This window comes from Nematocida parisii (assembly GCF_000250985.1).
Source record: "Nematocida parisii ERTm1 unplaced genomic scaffold supercont1.1, whole genome shotgun sequence".
NCBI classification, from domain to species: Eukaryota; Fungi; Microsporidia; genus Nematocida; species Nematocida parisii.
Window position 1 is genome coordinate 523,340 of NW_013524646.1, and position 26,185 is coordinate 549,524.

Genomic DNA, 26,185 nt, shown 5'->3' on the forward strand with positions numbered 1-26,185 from the left:
ATTAGCATAAAATCTGTATAATAGTCATTCTGTTAAGCCTTGCACTAATTAAGAATTTCTCAGTAAATGTGTCTCTGTGAAGATGGAAAAGTTTTTAGTAGACTGCAGAATTTTTACAGCGTATGGAAAAGGAGTTTCGTATTGAAAATTATGGAGTGAAACATCCAAAAACAAGAACTATAATAGAAGTAGAGAGGAATATTTCTGGGTGTTATGCCGTGGTGTTAACAAACCAGAACACTGCGGTGTACTCAAACCGCGACAGTTTATGTAAGAAATCGCTGGACACTGATACTGAGAAGAACAGCGAAAAAGTGTTCAGTCGTTCATCTGGAACAGATGCTCGTATTGCAACAAACGATTCAATCATAGCATTATTCAACAAAGAAGGTAAAATACGTTTGGTTGACTATGATGGGAACAGGCTTTCTTTTATAGACACGGGAAATGCTCCCTTGCGTGCACTGGGTTTTCTATCGAGTGAAGTGCTGTGCGCTGGAGGGGAGTCGTGTAAAGTGTTCGTGTACTGTATATACGATACTAGCAGACTAACTGAACTTACGTACTCTGACTATGTAGACAGTATATCTTCAAACGGCAAGTACATGGCTGTATCATTAGCAAGTGGTGAATTACACATATATGAGTACGCGATATCTGACACTGGTGCTTCTGGTGTTGTAGGAAGAAAGAAAGTGAAAATATCCGTGAATGAAGTGGCTGATTTATACGTGGAAAAGTCTTGTATAGTGCAGTTCATTAATGAAACACAGTTATTCATTGGTCTGTGCAACGGCACGGGATATATTTACTGTATGGAAGAGAAAGCAATAACAATAGCATCTTCCATGCACTCTAAAGGATTTACTAAGGCAGAAGTGCACGGGGAGTATTTAATTACATCCTCACTAGACGGAAGGCTGAGAGTATCCACACACACTTTAAGAGAAGTATCTTCATTATACGCAGGATCATCTATCCAAGCATTCAATGCACTCTTCAGTAAATCCAACGACTCTCACATCACTGGAATACAGTATATTATATCCACAACTACAGGAAATGTTCTTGTATACAGAGACAGATGGACACCAGAGCCAGTCACTCCAGTGCCTGTAATACAAAAAAGCGGACCACAAAACATACGCGAATACAATAAACAAGACACAACTGAAACCCGCACACTTTCTGTGCACATGCAGTCAGACCATAAGAAAGGAAAGTTTGGCCGTTTCATGAGCACTTTCCAGTACAGAAAAGCACTACTGGCTGCAATAGATTTAAAAAATGTAGAAACCATAACCAGTGTAATGGATTATCTCCATAGAATAGACCGGTTGCTTATTTCTGTTTCTTCTTTAACAGATGAAAATATTTCTGTTGTAGCAGAAATATCCGTTGATATGCTGAAAATCAGAGAATTTTTTGATTTGGCAAATTCTGTTCTTGTGTACTGTGGTAATGTACTTCAGAGCAGAGAGTCTGCTGAAGGAAATCCTATTTATGAAATAATTGGCAGGGCAGTGCAGGAGATTGAAGATGAGTATCTGGTGCAGAGTGTACTAGCCGAAACAACCGAATATATCAAGGGATTACTTACACCAAGCAAATAGCTTGGTTTATTATAGAAAAGGTAGTAAATATCTTATTAAGTATCCATTATTTATACCCACAAATAAATTGAATGAAAGAGTTTTATTTTGTTATGCATCGAGTGGAAGAGTTCCTTTGTAAGTGTATACAATATGAAAGGTTTAAAGACGCTGTATATATAGTAGAGTGTCTGTCGATAGACCAGCAAAAGGACAGGCCTCTTCTGTTGGGGTATTTGTTTATGCGCAATTCTGAGTACCGGAGGGCCCTTCAGTACTTATGCAAAGATGACACGTGTACGTCTCTTTACTACCAAGCACTTTGTCACAGGCACTTAAAGGAGCATACGAAAGTGAAGTACATAGCAGTTGAGCTACTAGAAAAGATAAAGACGAGAGAGCCTTCAAGAAGGTGCACGCCTTTAGAGAATATGTATGTTTTAGAAATGGACAGAACATTTGTGCTAGCTCTACTGGCTGAAGCAGAGACAGAGACGGGGTGTCCAGATATGGGGCTAAAAAGATGTGTTGAATCAGCGGCAGCCGGGAGTCTTTTATACTCTGTGTACAGGCCCATGCTAGAGGAGAGTACTAAAGTGGCCAGAAGGCAGGAGAGAGTAGATGAAAATCGGTCGAATGAGGAGACTACAGACAGTAAAAAAAGTTCGTTAGAGGAAAGTACAAAAATTGAGAGGAAGATTATGGCAAGACTAGAAAAGGAGACAGGTAAAAGCACAGAATGTATTATAAGAAACATTGCACAGGAGTGCTCACTGTTAAAGAATATATCTATGGGGATTCTTTCTTCTGTCTCTTCATATATTTCACTGTTTAACCAGATGCCCATATACAGCATAGCAAGTGTAGCTGTGCATATATTTGAGTGCGGATATATGCAGAAAGCAGGCACTGTCTTTGAGTACATCAGAGTGCGTGATTCTTACTACATTGATACAATGCACTACTACTCCAGTATTTTATGGCATAATAGAGATAAAGGTCTGCTTACTTCTCTTAGCAGGGATATATTCGGTGTTAATCCTGCATCAAATATTTCCTGGGCTGTCCTTGGGAATCACTTCAGCTTGAAAAAAGAAACTGAAAAAGCCCTAGAGTGTTTTGAGAGGAGTTTGGCCATTAGTAAGGATCCTTATGTCTTATGTTTATTAGGGCATGAGCAATTTATGAACAGCAATCTTACAGAGAGTCTCAAGTGCTTTATTGAATCAATGAAAATTAAATCAGAGAATTACAGTGGAATAGCCGGGTGCGGTTTAATATACGAAAAAATAGGAAAGAAGGAAAGTGCAGAATATTGTTTTACTAGAGCCATAGCAACAAATCCGCAGAATATTCTTCTTGCATATTTAGCAGTTAAGTATTTTGTATCACAAGTAAAACTAAGCAGTGCGTATTCACTTCTGCAGAAGTACTTGCACATAAAAGAAGGAATTGAATCAGTTGCTGCAAAAGTACAGAGTGATTCAAAATGGGTTGAGAAAATATATGCTCAGGCATCTACAAACGAGCAGACAGCTAGTTTAGTTGGATCCTTTTTGCTTGAACTCTCGTACATTCTAGTGCACAGTGGTCACATGCAAAGTGGAGAAAAGCTTGCTAAAGAGTCCACAGGGAAGGGCCAGTACTTCCAAACCCGGAAGAATATTCTATTTGATATAATATCCAACATTGCATCGGGTAATACATCAGCAACCCTCTGAGTGACCAGGTGTATATGCTAAGAGCTAATAAATAACAAATATTAACTATTTTGTATTATTTTATATTTGTACATTTAGAAAATATTTAAATTTTAGAAAATTAAATGTACACTTTTATAAATTCTGAGTATAATTTGTATAAATAAGAGATAAAACGCGTGGAAACCATCAAATATAATCAATTCATGAATAGTAAATTGTTTATTTGAGTAGTGCTGTTACTATTTATTAATACTATGCATTTTATTAATACGCAGACACTAGTTATTCAGATGATTTATGAATTTAAGTGTATAAAATATCCACTCGTATAAGTGAGTTATTGCACAGTACACAGGCAAACAGCAAATAATGCATAAAATTAATTATTACCAAAACTTATTACACATATACTAAGACTTATTACACATACACCAAAACTTATTACACATATACTAAGACTTATTACACAATATAAAATATGAAGATGGCAGAATCCAATCCATTCCATGAACAAGTCAGTCACTTAGTCAGTCATTATAACCCGAATTTATTACTATATTATACCTTAATATACCAATTGTATATTTCACTGTATTTGTGATATGTAACTCTGGAAGTATTTTATGTACGGCATTAAATGACTCTTATTCCTTACTACACTCTCTGCTGTAGGTACACTTTCTAAGGATAATTTATCAATTTCTGTAATGTCAATGGGTATACACACCCGTCCAGACCTAGGATGAATACAGAATGGAGATTTAAGAAGGTGTTTAGTCTGCTTGGTCACATTCACATCTAATTTAGGGAATAGTTCTGAATATAAGTCAGTAATAGATGTATCCTTATCCATACTCATGATATCCCGATACTTTTTAAGTATTTCTTCAATCCCAGGATGTGCTCTTTTTTGTATGGAGTTAATATACTCAGTCACATTAACTCTGTCTTTATCTGAGAGAGTCAGTGCAACTGCATCACTCACCCAGCAGTGTACACCCCGCCCACCAGAAAACACGAATAGTATATGCTTAAACCCAAACACATTCTTAAGTATATTCTCAAGTACTTCCACAGCACACTTTATCAAGGGAAAGCATAACTCACACATATCCTTATCTGTACAACACTTCCTGCTGTAATCGGTCAGATCTATGTCAAAAACAAGTTCTTTAATCATACACGCATTATTACTTGTAACAGCAGCTGGTTTATGCACATAAACACCCCCTATGTCTAATTTCTGTGGTGTATCTGTGACCAGCCGTATACCCAATTCTTCTGCTGTATTTACTGTTATGTACCGTATGTATATCTCATTCATCAGAGTAAATGAGAATTCTCTGGTTTTAACATACCGAAGCCACCTCATAATATCGTATACAGGAAATAATGACTGGTAGTATATTCTTAGCAGATTTTCTTTTTCATTCCCTTGCATAAAAAAATGCACATGCACATTGAATACTTGAACAGAAATTTAAGCAGAGTCATTCATAAGAAAGAGACAAAAGAAAAAAACAAAGAACCAGAATTATACAGCACAGAAAAAAGAGACACGCACAGAAATACTCATAAAAAAGGGGTTTTATTAGAAATTAATTGTGACCGTTGGATAAAAACCAGCCAGAAAAGGACTCAGATAATATACAGATCAGATGCATCATCAATATTGTACCACATGGCACTACCAAATAATTCACGTGTTATAGAATCAGGGACAGGCACACTTGGTTTAACATACGCACTGAGTAATTATTTCATGCATGGGGTTATAGATACTGTAGAGTGCAATAATGAAAGGTTCACAGCAGCACAGAGTGATATAATCACAGCAGGCATGGTGAATGTAAGGGTACACCACAGCACAATAGAAGAGTATATTAGTACTGTAGTGCATAAAAAAGAGAAAGTCAGTGGGATATTCTTAGACGTACCAGAACCAGAAAGTGTCCTCCCAGGAGCAGCAAGTATTTTACACTCAGGAGGTAAAATATCTTGCTTCATTCCGTGCATAGAGCAAGTCCAGCGGGTTATCCAGAAGGCAGAGAGTATTTCAAATTTATGCGTAGAGAGAGTATTTGAGAATGTAGAAGTATCACACAAGCCAGCACTTATACAGAATAATACAGAAACTATTTATGGAACAACTCCATGCAGTATAATACGCGGGCATACAGGATATATCTTAATAATAAGGGTGATTCAGTAGTAAATATAATAAATACTTAATGAATAAATAGTATTACTCAGCCAGCCAGCCAGTCATATTATTATACAGTCAGTCAGTCAGTCAGTTATTTACTTATATTATACAGCCAGTCAGTCATATTATACAGTCAGTCATATTATAGAGCCAGTCAGTCATTCAATCATTCATTCATTCATTCGCTTATTCATAGTATAATACTCATTCACTTATTCCTATTATACAGTCGGTCATTCACTTATATTATTATTCAGTCAGTCAATTAGTTAGTATTATACAGTCATTCAGTCAGTTATTTATTTATTCATTTATATTATTATTCATTCATATTATTATTCAGTCGGTCACTTAGTCAGTCACTTAGTCAGTCACTTAGTCATTCATTTATATTATTATACAGTCAGTCTCTGATTTGCTTAGTCACTTATATTATCATACTCAGCCAGTCAGTCATATTATCATACTCAGTCATCCACCTATTCCTTCACTTATTCCTTCATTCCTTCACTCATCCACTTATTCACACATTCACTCATCCACTTACTTATTCCTTCACTTATTCATTTATTTGCATATTCTGGTTATGCTCTATTTCCCTTACTATTTCTTATTCTAGACTCTTTCTGTGTTTATATACTAGCCATGTAATAGAATTTTTTATGGACAGAACAGAAGTACAAACAAATGGCGACAGTCTCTACACACTACTGGAAATATCCAAAACAGCAAGTAATGAAGAAGTAAGAATGGCATATAAAAAAGCAGCAAAGAAGACCCATCCAGATGCACATTTTTCAGTCCCAGGGAAATTTGAGGAAGTAAACATGGCGTACAGCATACTGGCAAACAAGAAGCAGAGGATCCTTTATAATATGTTCGGTGATAATATCCTGCCACTATTAACAGAGAAGAGGTACTCTGATTATATAGACTTAATCATAACAAAGCGGTTCATGAGCGTATTTATAGTGTCCCTTACACTGCTCTTATTATGCACTGTATTCTATCCGTATATGATCCTACTAGCGGGTGTACACGTACTCCCCTACTTCACACTGACACTTATCCCGCACGTACTGCTGTATACGCTTATTATAAGCATAGTGTACACAGTGTGCTCACCAGATGTAAAGCACAGGGTAATCAGTCACACAGTGGTTACTGCACTCATTCTAGTGCAGTGCGTGGTTAGTGCCCTGTATATAGATGGACTAATCAGTACGCAGTGTATTATATATACGGGTGCATGCACAGAGGCAGGGTACATCGCATCAGAAGTATTGAAGACCTATCAGTACATGAGCATAAACTCGTGGTTATTTATATGTAGAAGGACGTGTGATAGCGTACTGTCACTGCTTTATATCCTGTGTGTCATGAACCGTGTGGCTATATCTGGGCTGCTACTTACGGGCACGTCACCGTATCTACGGATAGTGCCTGTTTCAGCGTACGCCCTGGTATTCCTTATGAAGTACAAGTACAGTGCAGTGTCTGCTGTACTGGTCAGTGGGGGTGTCTGTGTATGCGGTGCCCTGATCGTGTTCCTTAGCCATGGGGAGATAGGCGTGATTGGGTGGTCGGTCGTACTGGGGATGTTCTGTGTTTCTGTGGTACTGGCTGGGTATCTTATGTATAAGATATTCAATCTTATAGGGAAGGCTGCGTGGAGCAGTATTACCGTGCTGGAGAAGTATCGGATAGAGAGGGTGCCACTGCGTGTGTAGGGTGTGCGTGTATGTATTTATGGATTAAAAATGCGAACTATGGGATTCGAACCCATGGCCTTTAGATTATGAGACTAACGCGCTACCGACTGCGCCAAGCTCGCACACACTTAGAGAACAACAATCACACAAGGAGTGCATTAGCTATTAAAGCATATATACTGTGAATAAATTTATTTTGAATGAACCATCTTTTACTGGAGAGGTATGTGGGGAGTGCTAATCAGCACGTTGTAATGGGAGAGTTTATTAAAGGGAGGGAGTGTGTTATTTCTGCTGGGTGTGACCGGATAATTTTATATGAGGTTGCAGGAGGGGTTCTTGTGAAGATAAAAGAGAAAAGAGTGTTCGGGTGCATTCTTGGGCTGGCAGGGATTCCTTCACAGGGAGAGGAGGCAGATTCCGTTCTCGTGCATTTTGAGCATGCGAGGGTGTCCGCGGTTATTTTTGATGTGGACCAGAATGAGTTTGTGTGCCGTGCACTGCGATTTTATGAGAAGCAGCAGTACGGGTTCTTCTCTGGGTCTGAGAAGCACACCTCGTTTATTCGAGTGGATGAAGAGCACGGGGTCTCATTCCTGCAGATTTCGAACACGCACTTTGCGATATTCTCATCAAAGGAAGTCGGGAGGAGCAAGGTGTTTGAGATGCAGAATATTCGGCCAAGGCACTGTGCAATAAAAGATGCCATATTCCTACGGGGGTACTCCTCACCGACACTGTGCTTTTTATTTGAGGACACGGTCGCTGATCGGTCGAGGATTCTTGTGTACATTCTGAATGAGGAGAGTGAACTCTCCTTTTTCTTTGAGGTGGAATCAGTCCCACACGGGTGCTACTTGCTCGCAGCCACGCATGAGATGGCATTTATGGTGCTTGGTGCGTGCGGTGCTTTGTTTTATACGCAGTGGGAGATGCTCGGCGTGCGGTTTAATGAGTTCTGGTCATTTGAGGTGCTTGGGATAGAGGAGAAGTTCTTAAAGGAGCAGAACTTTATGGTTGAGAATGGGATGTGTATCGTAAAGGACAGGGACGTATTCCTGTTCTCAGATGGGATATTCCTGCGGTTTACGATACTTGGGGGTAATTCAAGGATATCGAGTGTAGTGGCAGAGAAAATAGAGCTTCCGATAGGGTACAACCGGCCGTACTCTACTGCTGTGTATAAGAACCATGCATGCATAAGTACAGCAGAAGGCTTATTCCTGGTGACATTCACGCCTGATGCCGTGGTAGAGGAGAAACAAGTAAAGCCTGAAAGAAGCACTGCCACGCAGGAGTATGCAGATATTTTCCTGGGCAGCACGGAGATGGCGAGTCAGACACCACCACACTCCGACTCAGATGAGAAAGAGTCGGACTTATTAAGTACGGCCACTCACCCCAGGAGCACTGCCGTCCGGGACAGAAAGCACAATCGGAGCACCCGGAGTACGCCAGAACCCGAGAAGGACAGGAAGTACGAATCAGAATTTGAACGGGAGTACGAGAACATGTTCAAAATGGCAGGGGAAACAGAAAAGAAGAGTGAAATAATCAGAGAAGCCACGATCACCAATAAAATAGTTATTCTACAGACGATCCCGTCCCTGGGTGAGATATTCAGCATAGAACCACTCCCTCTGATGAATAAGACGTACAAGTACTTAATATCAGCAGGGTCATTTGGCCAGCCGCTTCTTATAGTGTGCAAGGATGGAGTGGACATCCTGTGCTCACAGACAGCTAAAATAACCGGATACTCCGACCTGTTCGTGGTGGACACAGCGAGTCAGTTATACTTAGTAACAAACCATGCGGAGAGTACGATCGTTAAATGGGACACGGATATAAACCAGGTGGACTCGGAATTATCCAATAATAAAACCATCCTGTTCAAGCCGTTAATGTCCACCACGGGATACATCCAGGTAACCACGCACGAGATAGTTTACATAACGAAAGAGTTCAAGAAGAAGAAAGAGTTCACCCTCCCAGAGCGAATAACCCAGGCAGTGTACGCATCCACTGAGAAAGTCTTTGTACTCACAGAGACCGGGTTAATCTACCAGTACACAGGAGGCAGAAAGTTGAAATTATCCGTAACCGGGGCATGTGCAATTTCTGTGCATGCGAGTGTCCTGTACATCTGCACGGACGGTGGAAGTCTCCTCATGTACTCAATCCCGGATAAGTCGGTCTATTTAGAGTGTAAGATATTCTCGGTGTTCCCTTCAGTCGTCAGGGAGGAGAAAGAGTCAGTGGATGTAAACCCTAAGCACAGACAGAAAGTCCTGAACATCCTGGTTATGGAGCAGTTCTCTAAGATATACTTGCTCGTACAGACAAAGAATAATGAAATAATCCTGTACACAGTGCGTGATCGAGTCCTTTATAAGGAACCGGTCACTAATAATGCATTTTATTATGAACGATCGGATCCGGGGCATGTACAGAACTTCGGCCGTATCCGTATGTGCGATAATTTAGTATTTATACCTGGTCATTATAAGACACGGATACTTATATTCACTGAGTATACGCACTGTATACATACGACTAACATAAGGATAGATTCAATTGAAGAAATAACGGAGAACAGCAACAGTACACGCTCATTTATTGTTATGGCAAAGGGGAGTATAGCCAAGGGGAACCTTCCCGTGTACTCGTACGATAAGTCTGTCCTGTACAGGAAGACGAAGGTGGACAGTATATGCGAGAAAATATCGTACTCTAAGGCTAAGAAAGTGATTGTTGCTGCTACGTATAAGAATAATCCGTATACGGAGGATATGATACCATTTACAGTGCAGGCCACAACTGAATTAGATGCAGAACTGGTACCTGCCCCTGTTATCCCTAAAATATCTGTTAATCCACTGACTAGGGCGTACTCCTTAAAGATATACTCGCATGAGGAGATGAAAGTGTGCAGTAGGACAGAGGGTGTCCTTATGGCAGTGGATGAGTACCGACTGGAGAACAATGAGTACATTGCGTATCATAAGATCGTAACACTCCCTGATAAGCAGAACACAGAAGGATTCTCTGAGTTCGTGATCGTATGCACTACGTACATCACGGATGAAGACCTCATGGCACGCGGCAGACTGATCGTCCTGGAAATTGCATCAGTGGTACCGCAGAGGGACAGGATCGAGACACGGCATAAGTTAAAGGCACTTGCAGCAGAGAAAACAAAAGGTGCCACGACATGCTGTGATATCGTAAAGGGGAATATTGTAGTGTGCGTTGGTACTAAGCTTATGATATACATGTTCGACAGGAATGAGGGACTCAGGGCAGTCGCATTCCATGACATACACGTGTTCCTTACGTCATGCATGGTCATGCGGAACATTATCGTGTGCGGTGATGCTTATAAAGGGACTTTCTTACTGTTTTATCAGAGCGATCCACCACTCCTGCACATGCTATCACAGAGCAGTGGTGGCGTATACCTCCTTAAAGGGATCGGGATGACCCTGCATGATACTGCACTGAGCCTTATTTCATACGACTCCTTAAAGACCGTGTGTATATACACGTACTCACCACAGCATATTCTGTCACAGGATGGGAGTCGGCTGATATCCCGTGGTGAGTGTAAGCTACCTGATGATATTGCTGGGTCGTTCCTGATTGAGAAGAAGGGTGTCTACAGGACTGCGCTGTATACGAAGCATGGGTATGTGTACTCGCATAAAACAGTTGTGCAGACCAAGTACATTGCGCTTTTAGACCTACAGCATGCCGTGGAGTCAGCGCACTGGATGACCCTGGGGACTAATCCACGGTCGCACTGGGTGACTGAGCGATCGGCTGAGATGAAGGACATCACCCTGAAGGAAATCCTACAGACTGGTCTTATGGAAGAATTCTTCAACATGTGCACGGTCCAGTCGGATCGGATCGTGGCTGACACGGGCCGGGCATCTGCGGATGTGGTAAAGACAGAGCTGTGCTTCTATCAGATACCTACATAAATCCGGGTTATGTCGGGTTATCCATAATAAATAGTGCACAATACGTAATAAATAATGAACATCTCACTTGTATATTATATCTGCACACCCCTCCAAGACTTATTATCAATATTCATGTATTTATTAAACTGCTTGCTGTCCCTGCTTAAGATATCTTCTGATACTTCGCAATATCAAGCAGGGCCTCCTTTAATACTTCAAGAGTCTCAGGATCACTCTCACGGGCCACTCTACTGGCAACTGATGCTAATGCCTGCTGTACAAGTACTCTCTGAGCCACAGGTGATCCCTGCTTAGACACAGAAACCTTCTCCCGATCGACCCTCTCCCGGACAGGAGTCGACTGCACCGCATTAAGCACAGTGCCCGGGACAGGTGCACCCTTTACATGCACCGTATACGCACTCGGAGTGTTTGTGCACAGTGCCTGCTTATGCTGTCTATGGATACTCCCCGTACTTTGTAGGCTTGTCCCGGCACTGTCCTCCCTCTTTTTACTCCCCAGACCGCGTATCCTGTGCGCATACCTTAGCGTGTTAAGCGAGTGCTCAGTCGATGCCTCCTCAGGAGAAATCGTCGCAATTATGCAGCACTTTGACTCACCGACCAGCGACTCCTTCAAAACCTGTGTTAATTTACTGTGCCTAAATGGAAGGTGTACAGCTGACTTGTCCATGGCACGTATGCACTCCTTCAGTGCCAGCAGGCTTTTATTAATCTCAGCACCCTCCCTTTTTATTAAAGATTGCTGACTCTCCATCCCGCGCTCAGTCCCTCGCTCACTCCCGGCTAAATCCACAAACGTAAATATGCCACGTGCAGTGCGAACCCGAACGAGTGCATGCGATCGGGATGAATTATTATTTGCACCTGTCTTCCCAGTCATCCTGCACTGTAACCCCTGCTTTATTAATGATATAGCATCGGTTACACTGCCCACATAAACCTCCTTTACACCCATAATAGAAACAACCCCGTCCTTCTCCCGTGCAAATATCTTCTTACGGTCCTCTAATAAGTCGTATATACTATTAGAGTATATCTCATAGAATGACACACGGACACCCTCACGTAATAAATCCTTAAGTGCCAGTACGATCATACCCGTATGCTCATTTAGCATGGTGTACGTCTTACCACTCCCTGTCTGGCCGTACGCTATACACGTAGAACTACCACCGGCCATGGAATAGTTCACCATTTGCTTAACACACTCCCTGTATATATCCATGGTCGTATTACACTCACCGTACGCCCTGTCAAATGTATACGTATGTGGTTCCATATACGGGGTTAGATCTACTTTCTGCTTACTCTCAGTGAGGATGACTTGTGCTCCTGATATGCTTACAGTGTCCCTCTTCCCATTCGGTTTAATTGGTCGCTTCCTTACAATTACAGTTATCCTGTTGTCCTCTAACGGATCCTTACACCCCGATAATTCGACGGATTCTGTGTGTACGTCAGATATGCACGAATACTCCGACGTACTCCCTGCGGTGGAACTGTCCTGTATTGAATCACCCTCTAATATTATACTGTCCTCTGCCTCTTTCATTATTTCATTAACTAAATCCTTCTTCCTCTTCCAAGTACTTCTCATGGCGTACCCCTCCCTCATAATAGAATCCCTCCTGTGGACACTTTCTGTGGGTGTGCTCTGTGTGTCAATTATACCGAGTGAGTCCCTCCCCGTGTTATTACAGGTATAGTACGTAAAACTGTCATCTTTAGAAGTGTCCTGTACACCACCTGAATACTTTACATATGAAGTGTCCCTACTCACCCCATCCTTACTGCTTATATTTATGGGGATACTCTCCTGGTCCTGTACGCTATTCATATTATTATACGTACTGCTCTCTGGGTGTACATGCGTAAACCCTATACTAGACCTGGCGAGTGCTTGCATTCTCTGATGGAGTGATGCCCGCCTGTCTTTATCATACGGATACTCCGTGTTTAATTGCTTAATAACCTCAAATATCCTCTTCCTGGGCTCAAATTCACTTATCCCGAACTGTACAAGATCCGCATACTTTACCCGGCGTAAATCAGTTACACTGCATACACCATGACCCTCTAATAATTCAGTCCATTCCTCTGCTTTATTCTCACGTAATACTTTACGAATTGAGACCGATTCCTCATCCGGTACCTGCCCCGTGCCCCTCTCCTGCATAAATAAATTTAATTTTCTGAATGGGGCCCTATTAAATGTGCACCAGTACATGTGCGATATGCAAATTGCATGAAGAAGTCCTCCCTGGGTGGATGACCCACATAAACCAAGAATTTTCGAAGGAGTACTTTAAGCGTATCTTAGACCACTTGCACACTGTACAATTCTATCCCAAGCCAGAGCATATATTAAGATGTCTTACGTATACGGAGTGTACAGATATAAAAGTGGTCATATTAGGGCAGGATCCTTATCATGGACATAATCAAGCAGAAGGTTTATCATTCTCTGTTGGTGATGGGGTCCGGGTACCTCCGAGTCTGGCTAATATAAAGAAGGAGATATTCAATTCGATCGGTGTAAATTCTGTGTGTAGTAAAGGGTCGCTTATTAAATGGGCTGAGCAGGGCGTACTTTTACTTAACACGATCTTAACTGTGACCCGGAATAAGCCACGGTCGCACTCCTCGATCGGCTGGGTACGGTTTACCGATGAAATTATAAGGATAATTAATGATACGTCAGAGGGTGTCGTATTTATGCTGTGGGGGAAGGATGCCCAGAAGAAGAAGTTATTAATTGATGGGGGCAGGCACTTTATATTATGTGCACCTCATCCGAGTCCATTTAGTGCACGGACTGGGTTCTTTGGGTGTGACCATTTCAAGAAGTCCAATGATTATTTAGTGTCCTGTGGGAAGGATCCTATAAAATGGTAATTAATATTACTGTATACGGTAATTAATTAATACTACCATATATAGTAATAAAAATATTAAGTAATATACGTGTGTATTTAATTATATAAGTAATATTTATTACAGTATGTGTCATAAATTATTACACGTACTGAATATTTTACACAATGCAGTATAATAAATAATAATTATTACAGTATGTATAATAAATAAATAAATAAGTACTGAATATTTTACACAATGCAGTATAATTAGTAGTATTTATTACTGTATGTATAATTAATAGTATTTATTACTGTATGTGTAATAATTTATGATGCACTGATTATTACACATAAAAATTAATAACGTAGATAAACCCAATCTATAAATACAAAAAAAATTTTTAAATTTATGAAGTACATTTTAGTATGCGGAGGAGTTATTTCCGGAGTAGGGAAAGGAGTTGTATCAAGCAGTATAGGAAGAATCTTAAAGGAAGAAGGGCATCACATAACAATTGTAAAGATTGATCCGTACTTGAACTTCAATGCAGGCACGCTAGGACCAAAAGACCATGGAGAAGTATTTGTACTGGACGATGGGACAGAAACGGACTTAGATTTAGGAAATTATGAGAGGTTCTTAGGGTCAAACCTCACTAGGTTTAACAGCATAACCAGTGGGAGGATGTACAGTGAAGTGATCAAGCGAGAGAGAGAGGGAGAGTATTTAGGGAAGACCGTCCAGGTAGTCCCTCATGTGACTGACCATATTAAGAACAGTATCAGGAATGCAGCCTGTGTCCCGATTGAGAACCATACGACACCACCAACTATTTGTGTGATTGAATTAGGAGGTGTAGTGGGAGATATCGAATCGATCACTTTTATTGAAGCACTCAGACAGATGCATGTAGAAGAGGGCAGGGATAATTTCGTGATTGTGGGTGTAGATTATGCCTTAGAGTTAAATAATGAGCATAAGACCAAGCCAATACAGGCATCAGCTAAAAGGGCACGGGAACTTGGCATCCCATACGATGTTGTAGTATGCCGATCAGAGAGACCCATTGATAAAGAGCCCTTAGATAAGATCGCTTTATTTACGGGTGTAGAGAAGATCGTACAAATGCCCGACTGTGACGTATTATCAGTCCCTACACAACTCTCTCAGAAGAGTGGTATCCTGGAGTACTTACAGAGGAGACTGCACATCCCCGTGTGTAAGACAGAAGTACCAGGGAAGGGTGAGTACTTCTTAAAAATAACAGCCCAGAAGAAGCACCTGTGCAGGATCGCCATTGTTGGTAAGTACAGTAACCATGAGGATGCGTACCTGTCCATTAAAGAGTCACTGAAATTTGCAGGTGCAGTTGATGACTTAAACACAGAAGTGGACACGACGTACTTTGACACATCCTCATTCATGAAGCCAGAGAACCTTTCATCCCTGGACGTATTTGATGGTATAATCATACCCGGTGGGTTTGGTAAAAGGGGGGTTGAGCAGATGGTCCTTGTGGCAGAGTATGCCAGGACTAACAGAATACCTTTATTAGGGATCTGCCTGGGCATGCAAATAATTGCGATCGAGTACGCCAGGAACGTATTAAAAATACAAAATGCAACGAGTGAGGAACTTGTCACTGAGGAGGACATTCACACGATAATTGATGATAAAATCAATGACCAGCCGCATACTTCTGATGGGGTTATTGGGTACGCACTGATCGTATCCAAGCACTCAAATAAAATGCGGATTGGCCGGCATGAGACAGAAACCATTCCTGGGTCGCGTATGGCCACTTTCTATGGGAATCCTGGGGGTTCAATTATATCCGAGAGGTTCAGGCACCGGTACGGCGTAAATGTGAAATATATCCAGGCGTTCGAGAAGCACGGTCTGAAAATTGCTGCTCGTCACAAGAACTACATAGATGCACTTGAGATACCAGAGAATCCCTTTTATTGCGGTGTACAATTCCACCCAGAATTCCTTTCGAAACCGACCGAGCCCAGGCCGTGTTTTATTGCGTTCCTTGCTGCTTGTTTAGGGATAGATAAAGAACAATAATTATTCCTGATTTATCAAGTATAAATACAGTTAAAGACTTATTTAATAAATAACTATTGAATAACTTATTACACAATATACATTACTTATTACACACAGATTATTACTTATTACACACAACATAACATATACTATCACTTATTACACAATATACATTATTTATAACACATTAACTTATTATTTATTACACACAGATTATTACTTATTACACAATACAGTATTATTTATAACATAACTTATCACACATTATACATTACTTATTACACACAGATTATTACTTATTACACACTAACTTATTATTTATTACACATTAACTTATTATTTATTACACACTATACATTACTTATTACACACTTATACATTATTTATTACACAATATGCATTATTTATTACACACAGATTATTACTTATTACACAATACAGTATTATTTATAACATAACTTATCACACATTATACATTATTTATTACACATAGCATAACATATACTATCATTTACTACATTACTTATTACACACAAATTATTACTTATTACACACTAACTTATTATTTATTACACACAACATAACATATTATAACACTTATTATTATTTATTACACATAGATTATTATTTATTACACACTAACTTATTATTTATTACACACAGATTATTACTTATTACACACTTATACATAACTTATCACACATTAACTTATTATTTATTACACATTATACATAACTTATTACACACAGATTATTACTTATTACTTATTATACATAACTTATTACACACAGATTATTACTTATTACTTATTATATAATATATTTTGTTATGTTTATAAATCTCTTTGTTATTTTATATACAAGTATGTTATTATTATTTACACATTGTATAATAAATATGTGTGTTAATAATATAGTGTACAATGTACAATAATACTTGTACATAAAATATAAATATTTATAAAATATTTTACACATTGTGTTTTTATATTTAAACACGTCCCGCTCATAACTTATCCCCGTATATATAATAAATAATGATATAAAGAAATATATACACATTATGCAATAAGTATTATTATTTACATAATGTATCATAAATTTTGACAGTACTATTAATAATTGTATCCCTGTACACACCGTAAATATTATTTGTATACTACTTAATATAATACTATTAATTATTCCACAGTGTGTATAATATTCTATATTATTATTTACCATATGCGTAATAAATATTGTACTAGTGATAATAATTATTGGTAATTGTATAATATATTCTACCATTATTTTTATAATAGTACTTCTTACTGTAAGTAACTCATTCACATGAATTATCCCCATTATTATCCCTATTATTAGTATTATATACGGTACACCTGATTTTAAATACCCAGATACAAGCGTACTTATAATAGATACTTTATTAACCTTATCACTCACTGGGTTACTTAACTTAACATTAATATCTTCTGTATAATAGAACTTCTGTATTGATTCTAAATTATTAAACGTATCCTCTATTAATACATTACATAAATTCCTTAACTCTTCATTACTTATTATACTATGCTTATTATATCCTGTACTATTATCATTACTTATTATACTATGCTTATTATATCCTGTACTATTATTACTTATTGTGTTATTATTGTTATTTATTATACTATTGCTTATAAGTTCTATTGCTTTGATTATCTCTAAGAATAATATGTTCATATTGGTAATAAGTTCTGCTCTCTTCTGGTTTATGTGGTCTTCTGTTTGCTTTACTACTGTGATATTCTGCTTGTGTGTGCTTATTATGTCAGTTATATACGGTATGAATGTGGTTATGAATACTTCTAGGCTTTCTATCTCTAGAGATATTCTTGTGATTATATCTGATACATTACTTATTACACAATGTGTAATATATAAATTATTAATTAATTCAATTTGTTTGTTTAATATTTTTATGGTGTGCTGAACTAATGCTACAATGTGTAATAAGTAAGTATCTGATTGTATTATAAAGGGTTCTGCTGTCTCATACTCTTTCATATTACACAATGTGTAATATAAAATATTTATTATATATTGTGTAATAAATGATCATGCGTATACAGATTAATACACACAGTATAATAAATAATAGATAATTAGTGGAGTATGTGTAATAAGTTATAGTATATAATAGTGTATGTGTAATAAGTTATAGTATATAATGGTGTATGTGTAATATTTATTATTTATCAGTGTATGTGCATGAAATTGTGACTGCGTGTAGGCCCTGTGTGAATTCATTTTTTATTAGTCTGTTTATTTCTCTTATTGAGTTTATAAGTGGCTTCCCTTCAAAGGATCCTTCACACACTGATATGTCTAAGTGGGTTTCTTGTGGGTCATCTTTGCTTATCATTTCTCTATGGGTGCTGTGCTCTTTTGTTCTGTCTGTTATGCTTACCTTTGCTGAAGGGAACTTTTCTGTGATTAATTTTGTTATTCTCTCTGCTCTAAACATAAAAAGAATATTTTACAGATATTTATTACACATAGTAGTATATATTATATAACTGACTATGACTTATTATACATATTCTATAACTTATTATACATATAGTAGTATATATTATATAACTGACTATGACTTATTATACATATTCTATAACTTATTACATATATTCTAATATATTATATAACTGACTATGACTTATTATACACATAGTAGTATATTCTATAACCTATTACATATATTCTAATATATTTTATAACTTATTACATATATTCTAGTATATATTATATAACTGACTATGACTTATTACACATATAGTAGTATATATTATAACTGACTATTATTTATTATACATATAACTGTGACTTATTACATGTATACTATAACTTATTACACATACAATCATATATTCTGTAACCGACTATTATTTATTATACATATAACCATATATTCTATAATTTATTATACATGTACTATGACTTATTACACATATTCTATGACTTATTACACATATATTTTGTAACTGACTATTATTTATTACACATATAACTGTAACTGACTATTATTTATTATACACTGTAGTGTATATTTTATATTGTGTGTTATTATAATACAATGTGTAATATATTATGGACACTCTTTAAATATTTATGTACAATCACTCATAAGTTATAAGAAGAATTAAACGTGTTATTTATTTTATGCCTTTATAACCACTTGAATAAATACTTCTGGGCTTAGCACAGTTGAAGTAATTGCCTTGAATGACTCATATGGTACGGTTATGTCAATGTACTTCTTTCTAATTGTCATAGCGAACTTGTCGTATGTGTTAGTACCATTACCACCGGGTGCTTTTCTAACAGTCACCTGTAACTTGTTGTTCTTGGAAGATACTGGCCCTTTGTTTGATGGATTGTCTGCTTTTGCCATTTGGTATATAGCATACGCAACCCGCTCTATCTCACTCTTGTTCCTGCTGATCATTGTTACTCGCAGTGTTTGTACTTCCTGCTCATTGTTTTGCTCTACTTCTTTTTCATAGTCTTTTTCTGAATGCATTGCAGGGGAAGTAAAAAATTAAATATAAATGGAATTTATTACTGTTCTTTCTGATACCTCTCCTCATCCTGTGCAAGTACTTTTGCTTTCCTAAATAACTCTTCCTGCTCTCTTTCTAGCTCTGCTTGAGTTAGTCCTGATTCCTTTAACTTGTTCTGCTTTGATGGTCTTAATTTGGCCTGCTCTATATGATCCTTATACGACTCATTGCACTCCTCAATGTACTCCTCAAACCCTAAATGCTTTAATGCTTTGTATACGTGCTCATGCGTAAGTGTCTTTTTCTGCTCTTTCTCGCACACGTCATTGGCTTCTGTGGCAATTATGTGTACAAACTCAGCACAGCTGTTTAAAAGAACTTGCTTTACCTCTTTACTGCACATCATAGGAGGCTTTATAGTCTCTGAAATTATCTTCTCTACAGATGCTCTTGGTATCTTTGGTTCTGGCTCAAGACCCCTTCCCTCACAATCCATCAAAATAAAAAAGAATGACTAGTTGAATTTCTGCATAAAGAAATCCCTCACTGAAGATTCTTTTAATTTACCAATGCCATTCTCATGAGATAATTTATGCATAATAGAATCATTCAGTACACCAGAAATTGTACGAGTGCTCAGAAGAAGTATCCCATCAGATTTGGTTATTTTAGGAATAGAACGTATAAATAATAATTTACGGACACTTCCCTCTGTTGATAATTTATCTGATAATTCTCTCTTTGCTTGGTTTAATGTTCTCTGATAATTTCTTAAGTGTACTAATTCATTCTTATACAAATGCATATTCTCTATATACTTAGCACACTCTACAGGAGTATATGCTGGTATTATGCGTATGTTTAATGAGATACAGTCAATCTGTAATTTAGTAAATACGGATGATGTAGAAAGTGTGGTTATATCTTGATTAATCAGTAGTAGAATAATTGGTACTCTTGTACTCTTTGTATCTTTAATCCGCTCTATCCTGTTGAATATATACTGTGGTGAGCTAATGTGTAGGTGTAATGTAATGTGCAGTACACCGAAATACTCGCCGGGTTCATAATCAAATACTGTATATTTATACTCAATGGGGACTCTCTTTATGTGAGTTATGAGGATGTTTCCTTTTTGTAGTTCACTCACTCTCATTTATATTAAAAACTCTGCTCATTAGAAAAGAACTCTCTCCATCTGCATAATAATTCTTCTCTTCACTTTCCTTTGAAAAGTGAAATACTCTTTCATACATAGTAATTGCGGCTGTGTTTGTTTCTCTTACATTCAAGTACACTTTAAATATTCTTGCTTGCTTTTTTAATCTGTTTATTAGACTGTATAATGATAAACTGAATAAAATCTTACCCAGTCCTACACCCCTGTACGACTTGTCCACGGCCAATGATAAAATATAACCAGAAGTGTCTTCTGTTTTTGTGGTTTCGTCTTTTTCTAAAGAATCCTTTAATTTCCCTATGGAATATCCTATAATTTCACCTTTCTTGTTCTCTGCCACAAAGCATGAATCGGCATACATGACAAGCATATACAACAGAAATAGAATATGATAGTTCTCTGGAAGGTTTCTTCTGTTGCATTCTTTGACGTAATATACGTCTTTAACAGTCATATGGCGGACTCGCATAAAAAAATTTGAATGTCTTTGGAAAGTCTCTCATCGCAGACAACAGATGACTTGCACAGGAAATTAGAAGTATACATAAGTAAAAAGAAGAAATTAGAGATGGAGTTGCATTCTATAGAAAAGAAGATTTATGCGTATGAAGGACTTCTTTTAGATGAAAATGGACCGCGTGGTATATTCAGAAAACAAGATGGATACACATTTAGAAAGGAAAGGAAAGTGGGAATTAATGACTGTGATAGACCATTCTCAATGGACCTTCCTGAATAAACATGTGAATAACCCTGAATAATTCAGTGATTCAGTAAACAAATAAATGAGTATGTGAATAGCAAGTATTTGATGGAGTCAGTGAATAGTTGACTGTGCGTATAAATGCACAAGTGACTAAGTGACTTATTGACTCACTCACTGAATAATTTATTATCTGCCTGACTATGTACGATTGATTTTATATATAAATATTATAACCCGAATTAACCCGCTTTATAATTTTATAATTTGTGAACTAGCATGATCTATTAAAAGTGATATATTACTTATGCCTTGCATAATTTTAATTATCTCTGATTTTAATTTATTTTCATTTAATTTGAATTTAATGTATGTTCATTAATTGAGTGCTTAATTGAGAAAGTATAAAAATAGAATAGGTCTATTTGTTAATTAACTTAATATTTCTTATGTGAGAATAATGCATTGGTATTAATAGATGATCAGAATATTTTGGGAAGATGAAAGTTTCATTATTTACTATGATGATGGGAGTGGTGAATTGTTTAAGGGCACCAAGTCAGTGTGCTAAACCAGGACAGATTGCATTGGTATTCAGTGATGGGCCTGTGCAAAGCAGTCCGGAACTTCTGCAAACCTTATCTGATGAATCTATTACAGCAACATTTATGTTCTCTACTGTTAATATTGACCACTCTGGTGTGGCAGATATAATCAAACAGGCTGTAGATGATGGGCACACAGTTGGTCTCAGAACTAACCCAATATATGACTTTAGTGAAATGGATAGTGAAGAAATAAAAGAAGCAATTGTAGGTGAGCTGAACGTACTTGATGAATTAGCAGGTCAGAAGACTAAATACATTGCTATTAATCAGCCAGATGTAACCAACCAGACAGTTCTTGAAGTGATTGATGATTTAGACTTGGTTCTGATTAATTACAACTATGATATGTACGGAACAGACGATGATCCAGATGATATGATTAACAGATGGAAATTGAAGTTAAAGTCTGTAAGACCACAGTCATCCTCATACATTGTACTGCAACATGACCAAAGAGAGTCTGAGCTGGGAATAGTCCCTGATGTGGTTGATATGGGAGGTGCAGCAGGTTATTCATTTGTTAACATTGATGACTGTCTCTCTGGTGTGGATATGAACGGACCAGCTGGATCCTCAGGGGATGCTGGTGATAGAACAGAAAGAACAGGAACTGACAGAAAAAACAGCGCATTCTCTCCTCTTGTTCTTATGGGATGCATGGCAGGTGCTCTTGCTCTATAAATAGTACGCTGGTGTTAAATAATCTGAAATAAATGAATATGAGAAATTAAGAAAGATTTTATGCTTATTGTTGGATTAGAAGGCAGTGCAAATAAGCTTGGTGTGGGGATTGTTAATGGCCAGTGCATTTTAGCAAATGAAAGGAATACTTACGTACCACCACAGGGAGAAGGGTTTAAAATAACAGAAGCTGCAATGCACCACCAGACGAATATTATGGAAGTGTTTAAACGTGCAGTTGAAAAAGCAAATATTAAAGTGGCAGATATTGAATACATTGCATACACTGCAGGACCAGGAATTGGTCCTTGCTTACAGGCAGTTGCTGTTTTTGCTAAAGTGTTATCTGTAATGTATAATATTCCTGTGGTGCCTGTTAATCACTGCGTTGCTCATATAGAAATGGGCAGATTTATTACACAATCAAATAATCCAACTATTTTATACGTCAGTGGTGGGAATACACAAATTATAGTATACCACAACAGAAAGTATAAAGTATATGGAGAAACCCTGGATATAGCAATAGGAAACTGTTTGGATAGACTTGCACGTACTTTGAATATTTCAAATTATCCCTCTCCTGGGTATAATATTGAACAACTCGCAAAGAAAGGGACTGAGTACATAAAACTACCATACATCATAAAGGGAATGGATGTTTCATTTTCTGGGTTACTGTCTTACGTGCAGAAATACTTACAGGGAAAAGAATTAACTGATGAATTAAAAGCAAATATATGTTATTCCGTGCAGGAGACGGCATTTGCTATGCTAGTTGAAGTATCCGAGAGGGCAATGGCATGTGCGGACTCTAATGAAATATTAGTTGTAGGAGGTGTTGGGTGTAATAAAAGACTGCAAAAAATGGCAAGTGATATGGCAGAGCAAAGAGGAGGCACTGGATACAGCGCAGATGAACGGTACTGCATTGATAATGGCCTAATGATAGCACATACAGCATATAAAATGATCTCCGCTGGATATAAATGTACAGATAATTCCTGTCACGTATCACAGAGGTACAGAACAGATACTGTTGATGTTATATGGCGTGATTAGCTCATTACGCCAAGTAATATCCCGAATATCCGATTTTTATAAATTTATTCTTATTAATAAACCTAAATCATCTATAAATTGTATTTCTATTTCTAAAATCCCTTCAGAAAATAAATTTAAAATATAAAATAAATGAAGAGTTTAGAAATTTAAATTTATAAACCATAATTAGACATAAATGTACAGATATACAGGAATAGTAATATTATTAATAAATCATGAATAGCAGAAGAATACTCCAGAACACTTCATTTATAAAATACTTTTTATTTGATGTATAATAGAAATAATTCTTGTTTTTATTGTACTAATAAATTTACTGTGTGAATGAGTTATTCCTGGGTTTAATTCTGCTTCTGTGAATGCAGTGCAGTCAATCCTTGGTTTATTCAGCTTAATATTAATCCAGTTATGAAATTCACAAAATGAAAAAATAAGAGAGGATCTGTTCTGTGCGCGTAATAAATTACTCTTCTTAAACGCAGAAATAGAAGAAGCACACGGCTTACACGGATAAAGAATGTGAAGAGACTCAAATAAATCATAAACAGCTTTTTGTTCTTTTTTTGATGGAGTGTCTGGATATCTCCTGGCAATTGCATGTAATAAATTCCAAGTCGACCTGCCTACTTCTGCTTTCTCTTTCTGTGATAGTCCTGGTTTCTCCTTTCCCTGTGAGAATATGTTCATTATTAAGAATATAAATGAAAAATAGAAATATTTATATTTTATAATTCGGGTTACATCGGGTTATTACAATCTATTATAATAAATATCACAATGTTAATATAAATACTCACAAAAAATAAAATAAAAAAGGTGAGCACAGAAATAGAAGAGTAAAGAAGAGAGAATTTATATAAAATACTTTAGAAATAGGGATAGACCGAATAGAGATATAACCAAAATTAATAATTATATTTTATAGTGCAGTATGCACTGTAGTAGTATAAAGAATAGTAAACTATCCCTGGTTATGTATCTAATGAAAGTGTACAGTTGAGATTTTCAGGGGTATAATAAGGATTAGTAGAATAATTAGTAATATAACAGGATTTAGTCTATATAAGAGGGGATATATTGCATAATAAGCTGAGAATGTGTGCTTTTTAATATTTTTTGGGTTATTGCTGGTTATTCGATGTGAGTGCTTCTATAAGAACAGACAGACATATTTTATATTTTTATTCATAATAGGAAGTGTAAAGATTTATCATTTATTACTCAGAAGCAGTAACCAGCTTATTACAGCATAAATATTAAGAAGGCAGCAGATCATCATCGGATGGAGGGTACATGTACTTCTCTATATTTGGAGGATGTGTTCTGAAAATATTAATGGGTTTATTCATGACACTCGATGAGAATTCTGAATTCCATTCGGAGAGAACATCGGAGAGTACAGAAGTCCAGTTGTAAAGACAATTTTTCAGTTTCATTCGAGATACAAGCTTTTTTTTAAAAACACTTCTGGTTTTCTTGATTATATTAATGGATGGGGAACAGTCATTATTTGAATATACATGAATAACTTTATTAGTAGCAAATAAGCACGGACAGCTCATCGGAAAGAAATACAGAATCAAAATCTGTTTGGATAATGTGAGGCCACCCTTCTTTTCCTAGTAAAGAAACTAAGCACTCAGAAAGTTCATGGCTCTCTTTTTTTTGGAGAGGGAAGGCAAAGTGGTATGATGTATGAAGGTCCATACAGTGGATAATATAAGAGAATCCATTATTATGCAGAGAGTGGCTGCTCATGTTTATACAGTCAATCTGTAATCGCTCCATAGAAAAGCTTGTAAATGCCATTCTATGCAGTGGTTTAGTGGCCTTTAAGATAGTAGTTTCATTTATCTGATTTGTTATTGCGCACACACGGCATTTTGCAACCCAGTCAATTATGTGCTGTTTTCTGAAGCCCATCCAGTGAGAGCGTATTTTTTTCCAGCTGTCTTCAGACTTGCAGTGCTCTGAGTCATCATGCGCATACCTGCATATGCCATGGATTCTTTCTAAATCATTGTTTGCAACCGCCATTAGAAGCACTCCATTCACCTCCCGCATAAGCATGCCCTTATTTGTGGTAATGAACATCTTTGCTTTCTTCTTAAAATCGCGCTTTTGGAACCGAGTATTAAACACAGGAAACAATCCCCGAGAAAGATAGTCCTTTAGCTCCTGTATATTCTTCAGTGTAAGAAGCATGCTTATCTTTTGCTTTTTAGTGTTACCTTCATTATCCATTATTTCTTATCTTATAAAAAAAATCCACGTAAAATGAGACATTCGTTTCT

The 26,185-nt window shown here is 37.2% G+C and overlaps 20 protein-coding genes and 1 non-coding gene across 21 annotated transcripts; 10 read left to right on the forward strand and 11 right to left on the reverse strand.

The window, feature by feature from the left end:
* Positions 1-122: 122 nt before the first annotated feature.
* On the forward strand, positions 123-1,691 carry NEPG_00354 (uncharacterized protein; the record flags this gene model as incomplete). Its single annotated transcript, XM_013202732.1, has 1 exon — positions 123-1,691. The coding sequence occupies one exon, from the start codon at positions 123-125 to the stop codon at positions 1,611-1,613; it is 1,491 nt and encodes a 496-aa protein (XP_013058186.1). The 3' UTR covers positions 1,614-1,691.
* A 14-nt stretch (positions 1,692-1,705) lies between these two features.
* On the forward strand, positions 1,706-3,337 carry NEPG_00355 (uncharacterized protein; the record flags this gene model as incomplete). The annotated part of the gene is made up of 1 exon (XM_013202733.1): positions 1,706-3,337. The coding sequence occupies one exon, from the start codon at positions 1,706-1,708 to the stop codon at positions 3,311-3,313; it is 1,608 nt and encodes a 535-aa protein (XP_013058187.1). The 3' UTR covers positions 3,314-3,337.
* Positions 3,338-3,836: 499 nt separating this feature from the next.
* NEPG_00356 (uncharacterized protein) lies at positions 3,837-4,736 on the reverse strand (the record flags this gene model as incomplete). Its single annotated transcript, XM_013202734.1, has 1 exon — positions 3,837-4,736. The coding sequence occupies one exon, from the start codon at positions 4,734-4,736 to the stop codon at positions 3,882-3,884; it is 855 nt and encodes a 284-aa protein (XP_013058188.1). The 3' UTR covers positions 3,837-3,881.
* A 6-nt stretch (positions 4,737-4,742) lies between these two features.
* On the forward strand, positions 4,743-5,539 carry NEPG_00357 (uncharacterized protein; the record flags this gene model as incomplete). Its single annotated transcript, XM_013202735.1, has 1 exon — positions 4,743-5,539. The coding sequence occupies one exon, from the start codon at positions 4,743-4,745 to the stop codon at positions 5,505-5,507; it is 765 nt and encodes a 254-aa protein (XP_013058189.1). The 3' UTR covers positions 5,508-5,539.
* Positions 5,540-6,163: 624 nt separating this feature from the next.
* Positions 6,164-7,393, forward strand: NEPG_00358 (uncharacterized protein; the record flags this gene model as incomplete). The annotated part of the gene is made up of 1 exon (XM_013202736.1): positions 6,164-7,393. The coding sequence occupies one exon, from the start codon at positions 6,164-6,166 to the stop codon at positions 7,229-7,231; it is 1,068 nt and encodes a 355-aa protein (XP_013058190.1). The 3' UTR covers positions 7,232-7,393.
* On the reverse strand, positions 7,263-7,335 carry NEPG_02683. The gene has a single exon. It is a non-coding gene; the product is annotated as a tRNA-Met (tRNA).
* Positions 7,394-7,413: 20 nt separating the features above from the next.
* On the forward strand, positions 7,414-11,259 carry NEPG_00359 (uncharacterized protein; the record flags this gene model as incomplete). Its single annotated transcript, XM_013202737.1, has 1 exon — positions 7,414-11,259. One exon carries the CDS (start codon positions 7,414-7,416, stop codon positions 11,197-11,199), a length of 3,786 nt encoding a protein of 1,261 aa, XP_013058191.1. The 3' UTR covers positions 11,200-11,259.
* Positions 11,260-11,314: 55 nt separating this feature from the next.
* NEPG_00360 (uncharacterized protein) lies at positions 11,315-13,432 on the reverse strand (the record flags this gene model as incomplete). Its single annotated transcript, XM_013202738.1, has 1 exon — positions 11,315-13,432. One exon carries the CDS (start codon positions 13,430-13,432, stop codon positions 11,345-11,347), a length of 2,088 nt encoding a protein of 695 aa, XP_013058192.1. The 3' UTR covers positions 11,315-11,344.
* Positions 13,417-14,100, forward strand: NEPG_00361 (uracil-DNA glycosylase; the record flags this gene model as incomplete). Its single annotated transcript, XM_013202739.1, has 1 exon — positions 13,417-14,100. One exon carries the CDS (start codon positions 13,417-13,419, stop codon positions 14,098-14,100), a length of 684 nt encoding a protein of 227 aa, XP_013058193.1.
* A 372-nt stretch (positions 14,101-14,472) lies between these two features.
* On the forward strand, positions 14,473-16,134 carry NEPG_00362 (CTP synthetase; the record flags this gene model as incomplete). The annotated part of the gene is made up of 1 exon (XM_013202740.1): positions 14,473-16,134. The coding sequence occupies one exon, from the start codon at positions 14,473-14,475 to the stop codon at positions 16,132-16,134; it is 1,662 nt and encodes a 553-aa protein (XP_013058194.1).
* Positions 16,135-16,925: 791 nt separating this feature from the next.
* On the reverse strand, positions 16,926-18,161 carry NEPG_00363 (uncharacterized protein; the record flags this gene model as incomplete). The annotated part of the gene is made up of 1 exon (XM_013202741.1): positions 16,926-18,161. One exon carries the CDS (start codon positions 18,159-18,161, stop codon positions 16,926-16,928), a length of 1,236 nt encoding a protein of 411 aa, XP_013058195.1.
* A 167-nt stretch (positions 18,162-18,328) lies between these two features.
* On the reverse strand, positions 18,329-18,621 carry NEPG_00364 (uncharacterized protein; the record flags this gene model as incomplete). Its single annotated transcript, XM_013202742.1, has 1 exon — positions 18,329-18,621. The coding sequence occupies one exon, from the start codon at positions 18,619-18,621 to the stop codon at positions 18,346-18,348; it is 276 nt and encodes a 91-aa protein (XP_013058196.1). The 3' UTR covers positions 18,329-18,345.
* Positions 18,622-19,300: 679 nt separating this feature from the next.
* NEPG_00365 (30S ribosomal protein S10p/S20e) lies at positions 19,301-19,674 on the reverse strand (the record flags this gene model as incomplete). The annotated part of the gene is made up of 1 exon (XM_013202743.1): positions 19,301-19,674. One exon carries the CDS (start codon positions 19,672-19,674, stop codon positions 19,312-19,314), a length of 363 nt encoding a protein of 120 aa, XP_013058197.1. The 3' UTR covers positions 19,301-19,311.
* A 38-nt stretch (positions 19,675-19,712) lies between these two features.
* On the reverse strand, positions 19,713-20,150 carry NEPG_00366 (uncharacterized protein; the record flags this gene model as incomplete). Its single annotated transcript, XM_013202744.1, has 1 exon — positions 19,713-20,150. One exon carries the CDS (start codon positions 20,148-20,150, stop codon positions 19,713-19,715), a length of 438 nt encoding a protein of 145 aa, XP_013058198.1.
* An 18-nt stretch (positions 20,151-20,168) lies between these two features.
* NEPG_00367 (uncharacterized protein) lies at positions 20,169-20,810 on the reverse strand (the record flags this gene model as incomplete). Its single annotated transcript, XM_013202745.1, has 1 exon — positions 20,169-20,810. One exon carries the CDS (start codon positions 20,808-20,810, stop codon positions 20,169-20,171), a length of 642 nt encoding a protein of 213 aa, XP_013058199.1.
* Positions 20,797-21,303, reverse strand: NEPG_00368 (uncharacterized protein; the record flags this gene model as incomplete). The annotated part of the gene is made up of 1 exon (XM_013202746.1): positions 20,797-21,303. One exon carries the CDS (start codon positions 21,301-21,303, stop codon positions 20,797-20,799), a length of 507 nt encoding a protein of 168 aa, XP_013058200.1.
* A 12-nt stretch (positions 21,304-21,315) lies between these two features.
* NEPG_00369 (uncharacterized protein) lies at positions 21,316-21,633 on the forward strand (the record flags this gene model as incomplete). Its single annotated transcript, XM_013202747.1, has 1 exon — positions 21,316-21,633. The coding sequence occupies one exon, from the start codon at positions 21,316-21,318 to the stop codon at positions 21,571-21,573; it is 258 nt and encodes an 85-aa protein (XP_013058201.1). The 3' UTR covers positions 21,574-21,633.
* A 404-nt stretch (positions 21,634-22,037) lies between these two features.
* On the forward strand, positions 22,038-22,869 carry NEPG_00370 (uncharacterized protein; the record flags this gene model as incomplete). The annotated part of the gene is made up of 1 exon (XM_013202748.1): positions 22,038-22,869. The coding sequence occupies one exon, from the start codon at positions 22,038-22,040 to the stop codon at positions 22,824-22,826; it is 789 nt and encodes a 262-aa protein (XP_013058202.1). The 3' UTR covers positions 22,827-22,869.
* NEPG_00371 (0-sialoglycoprotein endopeptidase) lies at positions 22,869-23,951 on the forward strand. Its single transcript, XM_013202749.1, has one exon. It carries the CDS (start codon positions 22,887-22,889, stop codon positions 23,886-23,888), a length of 1,002 nt encoding a protein of 333 aa, XP_013058203.1. The 5' UTR covers positions 22,869-22,886; the 3' UTR covers positions 23,889-23,951.
* Positions 23,952-24,140: 189 nt separating this feature from the next.
* Positions 24,141-24,578, reverse strand: NEPG_00372 (uncharacterized protein; the record flags this gene model as incomplete). The annotated part of the gene is made up of 1 exon (XM_013202750.1): positions 24,141-24,578. The coding sequence occupies one exon, from the start codon at positions 24,576-24,578 to the stop codon at positions 24,141-24,143; it is 438 nt and encodes a 145-aa protein (XP_013058204.1).
* A 569-nt stretch (positions 24,579-25,147) lies between these two features.
* On the reverse strand, positions 25,148-25,453 carry NEPG_00373 (uncharacterized protein; the record flags this gene model as incomplete). The annotated part of the gene is made up of 1 exon (XM_013202751.1): positions 25,148-25,453. One exon carries the CDS (start codon positions 25,451-25,453, stop codon positions 25,148-25,150), a length of 306 nt encoding a protein of 101 aa, XP_013058205.1.
* Between the last annotated feature and the right edge of the window lie 732 nt (positions 25,454-26,185).